Below are 12,843 nucleotides of genomic sequence, written 5' to 3' on the forward strand. Positions count from 1 at the left end.
ATTAAACAAAATAAACATTTGAAATATATGAGTTTGTATGTAATGTATGAATATAATATACAAGTTTCACTTTTTAAATGGAATTACTGAAATCAATCTACTTTTTCATGATATTCTAATTTTATGACCAGCACCTGTATATAAAACAATTCTACCTCATCTAACTCACACATATCACTGTTTAAACCTGTAATAAGTCTCATTGTTGACAGATTTTAAATAAGTTTTCTTACAACTAACATAAAAAAAGCCACATGAAGGAGTTTTTTGAAAATGACAGCATTTTGTTGGGTGTTTTGTACCTTTCTGTTGGTTTTTTTTCTGGTCAATTCATCCCTGATTTGCTTTCCAGCATCTTTAAGAGCATCGTTCTTGAGTCCACTGTGGCTTTGGCCGAAATCTCGCTCATCTAATATTTCATGTTTTTTTAATTATCTGACGTTCAGCACAAATCAGTAGTCTCAGTCTCGGTAAAAAAAAAAAAACAACAACAACCAATTCCCAGGTTTTAAAAGAAGCGCTGTGGGACTGCCAGCTCCGAATGGGAGCCGGGAACGCTGTCTCTCTGCTCCTCTGCGTCAGAGTGAACCCTCTGCAGCGTCTCCTCCCTCGGCAGCCAAACACGCCCGCTCGTTTTTTTAATGCAGATTATTCGGCTGAGGTTGAGTCGGCGTCTTTGAGCTTGTCTGGGAGTTCACTCCCGGGAGGCCCCCGACCCCCGGCGCTGGCAGCGCTCCACTTGCACGCTGCCTTTCCATTTACCGAACGGAATATTTCTGGACTGTCGTGCTGGATCAGCACAGAACATTTAACTGTGGCTGGAATCGATAGTCGCTGTTACCTCCTGTTTTTTCCTACGGAGAGGAAGAATTCCCACCTGAATGTCATAAAAATATTATGCATTTTCTTCCTGCTGTCTGAACCCATCAGCTGCAAACAACTTTCTATACTCCCCTATATTTTTTAACCGTAAAATCGATTGATTTTTGTCACAGAGAATTATGCTCTTTAGGGTTTATTAAAGCTGCTGAAAAACCGAAGCACCTTTATTAATATTCAGTGGTTTTTCTTCGGCTTTTGTCATTGTTTCTCATTCCTACTGTCTGCACGTCAGCATTCTGTGATAGTGTTCGCATAATCACAGTTTAAAATTTATGATTTTTTTGGGGGAGATTTGCCCATAACATTTTCAACTTAGAGTGGGATGATGTCAAACTCACTTTAGAGCTGTCTGAAGTTGCTAAATTTTTGCAAAAACAAATTCTCTCTGTTCACAGGACTTGTGGTCCATCCATTGATCCATCAACCCTCTGCCGCTTATCGTGGTCAGGTCACGGAGGCAACAGGACCAGGAGAGAAAAACTAACTCCGTTTCGACAAGCGACACTCTCCGGCTCCTCCTGGGGGGATCTCAAGGCGTTCCCAGGCCAAAGAGGATACATAATCCTTCAAGTGAGTTCTGGGTCTGCCCTGAGGTCTCTTCCCATTGGGACATGCCCAGAAAACCTCCAAAGGGAGGCATCCAGGAGGCGTCCTAACCAGATGATGAACCACCTCAGCTGACTCCTTTGAAAGCAAAGGAGTCAGCTGCTTCACTCTGACGGAGCTCCTCACCTTATCTCTAAGGCAGAGCCGGGCCACCCTATGAAGGAAGCTCATTTCAACGGCTTGTATCCGGGATCTCATTCTTTCAGTCATGATCCAAACCTCATGACCACAGGTGAGGGTTGGAACGTAGACGGACGAGTAAATCGAGAGTTTTGCCTTTTGACTCAACTCTTCTTCACCACGACCAACTGAAGCAACGCCCTCAATCTGTCGATCCACGTCCAGCTCCACCCTAGCATCACTCGTGAACAAGACTTCCAGAAACTCCTCCACCTGAGGCAGAGACTCACCAGAACCATGGCCTCGGACTTGTGCCCCTTTCACACGGGCTCTAAAGGTCCCGGCTCCACTCTACTCGGCTCGCTTTGCGCGCGTTTCCACCAGCATTTTTTCGAGGCCGGCCCTGCTTCTTTGGTACCTGCTTCGGAGTAGGGCCAGCCGGGCCGGCCCTGCTTCGTGGGTGGTGCAAGCTTATCTCCTGTTCACTCATTGGTGGTGGTCCTCTGCTACCGACCAAACTGGCCGGTGGAGACGCGATGCATTCTTTGTAGAGCCGAGCCGAGTAGAGTGGAGTAGAGCCGGACTTCTGAATTAGAGCCTTTGTAAAAGGGGCATTAGAGAAGCTGAATTGTGGTTTACACTCAAATCCCCCCAGAGTGCACCCACCCAAACTATCATTAATCACTGTATATGAGCTCTAAATTTTCTTTTCAAAACCTAAAATGGAGGGTCTCTTTTTAGTCTGTAGTATATTCAATAAACACTGGAGATAAACAGAAATGTGAACATATGGTCCACCAGAGGCGTCTGCAGCTCACGGTTCAAGAATCTTTCATACGACTTATGGTTGTTGTTCAGGAACTGTTTGTTTGAGGCTCAGTTTCTAGTTTGTGTTTCTGTCCGCCTGAAGAGAGGTGCCCCCTACCCCCCTTTTTAGGTGTCACCATGGTGATTAGTGACTGAGCAGATCCCGAGTCAGTGGATTTTTTCTTATTCAGCAGGTTCTTCTTTGTTATATCATTCGTCATGGCCGCCCCTACAGATCCTGTAGTACTTAAAGAGTTTTGTGCTGATTAAAACTTTAAGGTTCAGGAAAACTAAATGGAAGCCACAGCGGGACGCAGCACTTAAAGTCTAAAAAGCTTAAAGGGCAAACAGGAAGGGGTTTTAATTAATTGTTTCAAAATAAGAGCCTGGCTCTGTCATAGCTCAGTAGATTATAACACTAAGTCCCAAATTATTATCGAGCTTAATAGATGAAAGTTGATGGATGTTGGAATTTCAGACAGTATGTGGCACCTTTCCACATTTCTTCATAAATTATATACTTCATATTATAACACTTTTTCTAAATCATTATAAAACAGAAAGCGCAGCTGTTAGGAACATCATGATCCAAAACTGTTTCCCTCATTTAACGGATGATAATTCACTCGTCTGGGGCCGCATTTTGTGAAGAGCTGAGACTCTTCAGGCTGTTGTGGATGAGATGGGACGGAGGGGGAATAAAAAAATCATAAAAGACAAAGGAGGAGGAAAGGAGCACCATGGAGGCGAGGTGTAAATAAAGAAAAGATGAGAAGCGAGCAAATAGATTATTAGCCATCTGTGCTTCCTGGCTGTTTCTAATTAAATCTCTGAGTCGGTTTGCACTTTGAGCTCATTCTACAAACAGCATATTGTCACAACGGCAGGAACACGGCGGCATGCCAGGCAGCGGCTGGCGTTTGGAGATAAGGCGTGTTTCGTGATCACCATGGTAACAAGTCAGAGCCATGCAGGCTGATGGGAATAAGAACAAGGAGACTCCATGCAGTAAAAAAAAAAAAAAAAGACCTTAGTTTGGTTTCTGAGCTGCTGGGGATTCATCCGAGCTGTGGATCACCATGGAAACACCTGGTTACCTGTCTGTCGTAGTTGATCTGCGTTTCCTGCTCAATGTCGGAGTCGAGCTCCGGGATGTCGGACACGTCGCTGTCGGATTCCTCGCTGTTGGAGTCCCCGTGGCTCTCTGAGGAGGAGGAGGAGAGCCACAAAACAAACTGAAGTTAAAACTGGTCTCTCTCTGGAGATTCGTCGACTCCACTTCAGTGTGTGTGTGTGTGCCGGGTCAGGGCATCCATTCATGGTTACTGCACAGCTCCGAGGTTCATCACAAGCCGTTTGAGTTCAGACATCTGCTTTGTCCTCCTACAGACCCAGCATTTTTATTTCCCTAAATGTTTGCCCGAAATTCTAAAAGAAAACCTCCAACCTCCAAAAAAAAAAATGTATTCTTAGGTTACTTTGTACCATATTTTCCAGACTATAAGATGCACTTAAAAGCCTTCAATTTTCTCAAAAAACAACAGTGCACCTTATAATCCGGAGCACCTTATATATGTAAGAAGTTATAATGTTTTAGTACGACTTTGGTTAAACTACAAAGCTGCACCGCTTGCAGCATTAAGGCTCAGTTATAGTCGCGCAGGGCTCCGTGCACGGTGCACGGACCTGAGCGAGCAGTGGAGGTGTTTCTACATGACGCTTACGTTGGTGTAGTATTCTTCCCTGAGTTTTGAACCGTTTGATTATCTTTGCGCTCTCTCACAGAGGGATCATATAAATGCTGATACAGGCGAACCAGCTCGATTAGAGCACCAAAATCGTCCATTTTGAATGGAGCACGGGGCGTGGTCCGTGCAAAGTTACAAAACTTGGGAGGTGCACGACGATGCGCCTTTATGCAGGGATGGCTGGTATAAGTGGGCTAGTAGGGCTAAACCCTCCCTGGCATTTACAATAAAGATGTTAAAATAAACTACTTAAAAATAATCAACTTAAATATAAAGACATTTTAGAAATAATACAACACAATTTGTTAAATTTACAACAAAACTGGTGTCAAACAGTCTCTATGAAATCCCAGAGTCTTTCCAAAGGGCTAATTTTGCGCAGCCCGATCATTGAATGTAATTCCATGGTACAGAATGATTGACAGGCGTCTTGTCCCGCCCCCTCGGTTTGCAGCTCATTTGGGCTAATTGCTCGTCCTCGTCCCTGAGTCGGTACGATGGCGAGCAATATTAGCAAAAAAGTCGTCGGCGTGAGCTTCTCTTTAAATAAGGTAGGCCTCATTTAAAAACATCTTGTTTCATTTTATCAGTGTGATTGTGTCAAGGAGTGCTGAAAGCCTTAATGCAGGGGAATTAAGTTGGGCAACTGACAGAGGTTCTATGTAAGCTAGGTGTTTGGTTGTTTTTCATTTTTTCATCTCAAAAACAACCGTAAAAGTGTCAGCTTTTTTTTTCAAATTGGAAGCTTCTGTTGTTGGAATTCAATCTGCAGCAGAGAATGTATATATATATATATAAATAGACATATACCGTATATGTCTATTTTGGAGTTATAGCCCCCCCTGGAGAAAACTCCACCAGCCACCACTGGCTTTTTGTGAGACAAAAGGTTGAAAATGGATCATTCATTGACAGTGCGTCTTATAATCCAGTGCGCCCTATTGTGCGGAAAATACGGTACATGTCCTTTTTAGGCATAAAGGCTACTGGTCTCTATACTCGCTTTAGCAGCTGCCATAGAATTATCATTGGTGTGGTTAGGTCTGAAGCTCCAGATGTTTTCTGAATCACTCCAGAGCTCAATATGGAGGCGACTAACCCTCCTTTAAGGACAAAATATTGCCCGTCACCTGTGCAGCCGACGTTTTCCACAAAGATCTCATGCGAACTGTTAGCACTACGTGTTGGGGATGACTGTCAGCTCCTACCACATAGTTTGCTAACAGAGACAAACTAACACATGGTGTTCAATGACACTGTCAGAAAGTAATCATTGGATGCATATCGACAACCGGATAACTTTTGGAGTCAACTTGATTCAAGATGGCCGCCACAGCTAACTGACCCCAGAAAAAAAAAAAAGGTTGTCAATTTTTTTACAGATATCGAGCTAAAATCTGGTGTGGTAGTAGCTGAGGGTCACCTCCAGCACACGCTCCTTAAGATTTGACCAAAAAGGCCAAAATTATGACATCAAAGGTGGCAGGCAATATGCACCCCTTCAAGGAATGGTAGGGCTTTCTTTTCCAAAGAGCCTAAAGTAATCTAAATGTCTATAACTGCACGGAGCTGGTCCCTATACGTGCTCATGATAAGAGCATGGGTGCTACCCCCAACTAATACATTTTTCCCTATAAATAAAATGTGGGTATATTTGCCACCACCCACCAAAGGTGAAAGGACAATAAACCATCAGAGCTTGAAAGAAAACCTTATATATATATATATAAATTTGCTTTCAGAGGTTATACTGCTGATTTCCTTCAACCCCACCTTCGACGTTGACGTCCAGACCTCCGTTCATGACATCGTCAGACAAGAACCTCCACTGGAAGAGGGCGTGGTCGGCTCCCCCCGTGGTCAGCACCAGCTGCAAGTCATGGGACCACCGAACGTTGGTCACGTGCGCTGAGTGGCCAACGTACTTCTTGAATTTGGCTCCTGAGGGGACAACGCCACGTTCACCAGGAAGAAATGGAACCGAGTCAGCGGCGGCAGGAGGAGGAAAGACGAACCTTTCCGGAGGCAGGGGAAGCGGTAGAGCCGAACAAGGCCGAGGTCGTCCCCGGTGACGAGCACTCCGGCCGCGTGGTTGGCGTCCACCGCGTTGATCTGCGTTGAATCCGAATATTTTGGCCAGATGCCGCTGACCTCGGGGCCCAGGACGCCGCTCCAGGTGGCCCAGCGCTGACCTTTGACCTCCTCCTTATTGATGATGGGTTTTCCCACTGAAGGAGGGAACAAAAGGGGCCGAAATGAATCATGTCTGTTGAGACACCCAGGAATAATACAAGCAATCTTCATATTTCTCAGTCATACCTTCCATAAAATGTTTGCACATATTTAAAGGTTTTGTGTAAAAAGTTCAGATACGCAGGCTCCATCAGTATGGGTTAGCTCTGATAAAAGATATTATGGGATTTAAGGCCACACTAGCCTCATGTCTCAGCTACAACCTCGCCACACATAAACCGCGTGCTCCAAGTATTCAACTGCAAAGCTCTTGGCGGCGTGGCTGCTGAACAAATCGTGGCCCGCCAACCAATGTCGTGGCCTACGTTCCACACAGCTACAAGGACTGCTCCTAGCTCTCAAAGCACTAATAACCTCAAGCCTCGATCTTCTCATCAAGTGAAGCCTCCCTGAAGCACGGGGGGAAAGCTCTGCAGACCCTGACATGGTCACGGAACCAACCTGACCTGGACAGGATATCCGTGGCGGCAGCGTCGTGCTGCCATGGTGTGATCATCAAGGGCGTAGCTGCGTCCTGTCACGGTCAATAAGGTTTGAGTGGGGGCTGGGGGCGTGGTGGGATAGTGAGCGTATTTTATAGACGTATCAGGGGAACCTGCTGCTGATGTCTAGGCTGGTGAGGGGATAGGAGAGCAAGAAAATAGCAGGAAAAAAGAATACCTGGCAAAGTAATAATAGGACAAAACAGGTTTTCCATGATTAGTTGTTACATGTCACGTGGGTCATGGGTCATCAGCCAGTGTGAGGGAGGACCTTAGGTTAGGGTCCCTAATTAGAAGATGTCAAACTTTGCAACAACCTTAGCAAGACCTGTCGTATCTCTCTGACCTGCTTTGGCCTTATGTTCCTTCCCCTGTACTGAGATCATCTGAGCACATGTTACTGGTTGTCCTAAAAACCAGGATGAAGCTCAGAGGAGATCCGGCTTTGTCTCCTGTGGCACCTAAACTCTGGATCAACCTGCCCTCTGACATCAGACGGGCATCTTCACTTCCTCTTTTTAAATCTCTTTTAAAGACGCATCTGTTTTTCACCGGCTTTTAATGCAGTTTGAATGATGTTTTTATGATACTTTTACTCAACTTTTTTTTCTGTTTACTGATTATATTTAAACCCGGATGGAGCTCTGACGGAAGTCCCTTTTAAACAGAGGCTTGCTCGCTGATTGGATACGATGAAGGCGCGGTCGGATGCTGATAGGCTGAAGAGGGGCGCATGATGTGGCGATCCGATGATGCAGATGAGAGCAGGTATTCCAGTTTGAATTTATGCCTAGGCTTCACTTCTGTGTTTTTCATTCATTTTGTTTTAATCTTGTTCTGTGTTTGATGATCGGCGTAAATCGTGAAGCAATCGTCAACCACTGTTGTTTTAAATGTGCTATATACTGTAAATAAAATTGACATTGACCTAATTACCTGTCTTTGACAATGTTTTTTTAACTCGGCTGTTTGATGATTTCGGGAGAATTTTAAGCAAAGAGACTCACTGGGCATTCGGTAGAAGAGACGTTCTCCAGCGCCGTCGTTGGTCTGCAGGATTTTAGCGTCCAGAGACCAGTCCAGGTGTGTGATAAAACTGGAGGACTTACTGCATTCTCCTACCTGGAATGATACAAGAAGAAGTGAAAACGGGTAAATTATTGGACATCAGTTCGTGTAGCTGCCCCTTCCTCCCTGACCTTCTTGTATCTCTGGGCAACAGCGTAGACGTCCACAAGTCCATCGTTAGAACCCACGGCGAGGTACACACCGTCTGGGGAAAACTTCATCTCGTGGATGACCTCTTTCCTGTCCTTGATGTGGACCACCTCCGTCATGTCCCTGAAGGGACGAACCTCCAGTTAGTTCCGCTGCAACAGCTTTTAATGACCAGCTTGAGTTTGATCACGTGTCTTTGTGGCACCTGACTCTGAGAACCGTGAAGGAGCCGTCCTTCATGCCCAGAGCCAGTTGGGCTCCGTCCACGCTGAACGCCACGCTGCGCACCGCCTCCTCCATGTTGCAGCGGGCGATGAGGGCATGGTCGACCAGACTCCACAGCCTGACAGACGCACAGAGGATGAAAACGTTTAGACTGACACTTTTAGATCTGGTTCCACTGAATCGTGACCTCACATTTTCCATCTGGATTGAAGATACGGTGCCCTAAAAATAAATAAATAAATGAAAAAAACCTTTTTGAATGCATTTTTTTGTAAAAGAGGCCAACTTATTTTGACCATGATTGATTCATGACAGCAATAAAAGCATAAAACATCCAAGGGGGTGAGTATACTGCTTCGACCAGGGGTTGGCCACTATCCTGCATGTTTTACTTGTTTCTCTGCTCCAACACACCTGATTTGAATCAATGGGTGATTAACAGGCTTTTGCAGAACATGAAAAGGTTGATTCAGGTGTGTTGGAGCAGGGAAACAAGTAAAACATGCAGGATAGTGGCACTCAAGGACCAGGGTTGCCAACCCCTTGTATAGACAATAAGTTACTGCTTCAAGCAGAGGAATGTCAAAATCTTGTTCACAAACAAGCAATACAAAGACAATTCAGGCTTTCTGGCATGTTTACTGGAGAAGAAGGAGCAGAACCAAAAAACATAAGACCTTTAGAACCCTCTAAATTCTAACCCTTAGCTTGGAAGGAAAGCTCCGACCGAATGGCGAACATGAAATCCAGGAGGAGCGGCGTGATTCTTGTCTGGCTCGCGGAACAGTGACCAGATCTTCACCCTCACAGAGTTTGGCTCTCTAGTCTGTACGTATTTGGATCTGGAGCCTCGTGACTCCCAAAAGCATTCTGCGGGCCGGGAGGTACCAGGTTCACTTTTAAAAACTATCTGGTCACTGTACAAGCAAAGCAAGAGTTGTGGTTGTCTGCATTCTGTGGACAAAGTCAAGATTGTTCCTGCTGCAGGTTGGACTCTACCAGGGCTGTCCTTTGTCTACGATCCTATTTGTGGTGTTCATGGACAGGATCTCAAGGCGCAGTAGTGGACAGGAGGGTTTCTGGTTTGGGAGCGTCAGGGTCTTTGTTTCTGCTTTTTGAAGACGATGTGGTTCTGTTCCGGTCTTCTAGCCCTGACCTTCAGCGTGCACTGGGACAGTTCACAACTGAGTGCGAAGCAGGGACGAGAGTAAGCTCCTCTTAGTCTGAGCTCATGGTTCCCAAACCAGTGGAACGAACAAAAGAGTCCATGTGCGGAGCAAACAGGTGGTAGCTGACACCTTGGTTTCCCACGATGAAAGGTGCCCAAGGCTGCAGGTGCCACCAGCTGGCACCGTTGGGCAGTGGCGGCGGAGCATCTCCAGTGCCTCGAAGGAGAACAAGAATAAAGGAAGTCCTGGTGTCATCAGAAGGGGATACCGATGGTTGAATCAGCATAAGGCACGGAAGGTCCAAAGGACTGGCTATTTCTGATGAAGCTCAAAAGTGTTACGAGTCAAAGTAGGTAAAGTGAAGAGTAGTAATAAGTTTCTAAATTATTCTTATTAAAAAGGTTGTTCTATTTGATCATTTTAATCATCCAAAAATATTATTATAAACCTAAAGTTTCAACTATACAGTGGTAACGCTTGACTACTGAACACAACAAAATAAAATTCAGAATCAAAACGTTTAAATGCCGTAAAGGGGAGGGATTCTACTTTGGTGTAGTTACTCTTACTTTATGCGCTTTGTGTGAAGAATTTATGAGGGAAGATGCTTCGCCGATAAATGCTCTTTGTGTTTTTGCCTTCGCAGAAGAGTCGACACCGTGTCCCGGCACCCACCTGACAGAGCGGTCGTCGCTGCCGGTGACAGCCAGAGTCTTTTTGGGATGAACGTCCAGCGCCCAGAGCTCGCCCTCACTGTGCCCCTGCATGATTAGCAGCGGCTTGTCCCGGTCCCGTACCATCACCTGCAAACGCACCGATAAATCTGGCATGATTTAAGAGGCGATCAGCTCAAAAGTAACATAAAAACAACATATTTCAGGCCGGTGTTTGATTAGATCAAGAATTCAGACTGACGAGAGTGGAAGGAACCATTTTGTCGACTGTAACCTTTTAACTAATAATAGCAGCTCTACAGTTTTACGGAGCCAAAATAAAACTCGTGTAAGGCCGCGTCTCTGCGGGGCATACAGCACGAAGTCCAAGTTTTTGTTTCAGCTCTTCACCTCAAAGATCTCACTGTCCTGAGTTCCTGCCAGAATCCGGTCGGCTCGCCAGCAGACGCTGCGAATAGACAGGCCTACGGGGAGACGGAAACAAACACAGCATCGATCAGCAATTTTAAACAAAAAAAACGAACAGAAACAGAAGAGCAGCTGCATGATTTGAAGATAAGATTTGAAACAAGAAATTAAGAAGATAATGAGACCAAAAGAAGAAAAAAAAACCCGCACAGAAACTGAACAGATTTCAAGAGGAAACGAGCTCAAACCGATTCTTCCATCTTTTCCCCAGAACCTAAAAACCTAATTAGCAGAGCTGATCTGCAGCACCAATTACAGCGTCTGCTGCCGCTAAAAGCATGACTCAGCATGCGATGTTTGCCGTAACGTTGTTAGAAACTTCTCCCTGGAGGTTCCCGAACCAAAACCACCCGATAGACGAGGAGTTTGGGAAGGAAACAGGAAATAATTGGGAAATACTTTTATCTTTAAACTTACCACGCAGGATGAGTTTTGAGGATGGGGTTTGCAAAAAAATAACAAATAAAAAAAGGATTTATGATCAGAAGTGATAATAGCAGCTAATAGCAGTTAAAAACTGTGAAATAATTTTAAAAAAAGTTTTTTTGAAATAGGAGGAAATAAACATTACACAGCAGGTTTTAGGAGGATTTTAAAGAGATAAAAGAGTAGGAAAAGCCTTGTTGAGCCTGAAGTCAAACTTTAAATGTGAACGTGAATATAAATATATATCAGTTACGTGCGATTAATAAGAAATAAATGTCAGACATTCGAATATAACTCAGTAGTGAAAGTGGGCCCATCTTTTCCTTAACAGAATCATCTGTTGTCTCCTTCTGAAAGACAAAAAAAGACCTCTTTCAGTTCTGGAGCAGCTACAAAAGCTCTCATTCCAGTTTCAGGTCCCCTCCCCCACCCCGCAGAAATCATCACAGGCGAAGTTTTAAAAACGAAGCCATGGGGTGAATGTTTCCTTCCTGAACTTTCCCTGAAGAGACTCAAACAGTGGTCTCCAATCCATCCTGCATGTTTTACTTGTTTCTCTGCTCCAACACTGATTTGAATCAATGGGTGATTAACAGGCTTCTGCAGAACATGAAGAGGTGATTTAACCACTGAATCAGGAGTGTTGGAGCAGGGAAACAAGTAAACCATGCAGGATAGTGGCCCTCGAGGACCAGGATTGAAGACCCCTGGACTAAAGTCTCCGCCATGCTCCGTCAGAAGTCAAGAAAGTCGGTTCTCGGTCACGTGGTCGCGAGACGTTCGTTTTCGAACACACCTTTCAATGACGACGAGACACTCGGATCAGAACTCCCAGGAAGCTCCTCCCTCCTCCCACCGGCTTCTCCGCTCTTCCGTCCCTGTACAGATATTTGCTTCCCTTACCGCGACCAGACGTGTTTATCAAACAGACTGAGGACAGCCACCGTGTCTTTTTAAGTTCACAAGCTCCTAAGTTTTGCTGGAACTGTTGTAAAGATGGCTGTAGTTTCTAACAGGGTCAGGATTTGGGTAGTCGAGTTATTTTTTTTTAGTTAGGTTTATTGTTTCTGTATTTCTGCCATTTTCCTGGTTTACCCTGTGTTAAGTCGATATTAGGTTCTTGTGTATTGGATTTTATTTTCTCGTTTGTTTCTATAACTTTATTTTGAGTCTTGTGATTTATGTGTAGTCCATGTGAGTTCGAGACTTCTCCTGGAGTCTGACAGCAGCTTTATCTCCACCTCCTGCCTAGAAACAACATTTAGGTTTGAGAGGATGGACAGAAATTCAAACTTTCCTCCCTCTCGGGTCCAATTCCCTGCTGAAGAGGGGACAATCTTTCACATCTCAGCTCCCCCCCAAGACTCATAGGATGAAAAAGCCCCAGTCAGACGATGAGGATTTTCTTTAAATGTCACCCTCTGAAGGAGAGGCATCAACAGACAAAAGATCTTTCTATAAATGACCTTTACCTCTGTTTTTTTCCCCCCATTCTTCTTTCTGGCCAGTGCGTCTTTGGAATAAAGAAACAGTGATCCAAAGGATTGTAGGAAAGGTTTAAATACCCGGTCAATGTGTGTTAGTGGACACAGAGACGGAAATGCCAAAGCGCTCATTAGGAGGATTAAGGGTGTCTCAGACTCACAGTTAGGTCCAGAGTCTGTTTCAACCCAGCAACAAAAAAGGAATCGAATGAATCTGAACTCAGATATAAGAAAAAAAAGAGTTTTATTTGAAAAATAAAAGTGGTCATTTGGACAATTTA

The 12,843-nt window shown here is 44.8% G+C and overlaps 1 protein-coding gene across 10 annotated transcripts in view; it reads right to left on the bottom strand.

Annotated features, from left to right (window-relative positions):
- LOC108247401 (echinoderm microtubule-associated protein-like 6) overlaps window positions 1-12,843 on the bottom strand; it is an 81,993-nt gene that overhangs the window by 34,942 nt on the left and 34,208 nt on the right. For all 10 annotated transcript variants that reach the window (XR_005232677.1, XR_005232678.1, XR_005232680.1 and 7 more), the window contains exons 8-15: window positions 10,575-10,648; window positions 10,186-10,313; window positions 8,322-8,459; window positions 8,098-8,239; window positions 7,906-8,020; window positions 6,179-6,391; window positions 5,937-6,104; window positions 3,513-3,619 (exon numbers count right to left, since the gene is read on the bottom strand). Coding sequence is in view for 6 of the 10 variants with exons in the window: in XM_037973708.1 (XP_037829636.1) it covers window positions 3,513-3,619; window positions 5,937-6,104; window positions 6,179-6,391; window positions 7,906-8,020; window positions 8,098-8,239; window positions 8,322-8,459; window positions 10,186-10,313; window positions 10,575-10,648 (1,085 nt within the window). In the remaining 4 variants the exon portion in view is untranslated. The remainder of the gene's footprint in view (window positions 1-3,512; window positions 3,620-5,936; window positions 6,105-6,178; window positions 6,392-7,905; window positions 8,021-8,097; window positions 8,240-8,321; window positions 8,460-10,185; window positions 10,314-10,574; window positions 10,649-12,843) is intronic.

The sequence above is a fragment of the Kryptolebias marmoratus genome, linkage group LG22 (assembly GCF_001649575.2).
Source record: "Kryptolebias marmoratus isolate JLee-2015 linkage group LG22, ASM164957v2, whole genome shotgun sequence".
In the NCBI taxonomy this organism is placed as follows: Eukaryota; Metazoa; Chordata; class Actinopteri; order Cyprinodontiformes; family Rivulidae; genus Kryptolebias; species Kryptolebias marmoratus.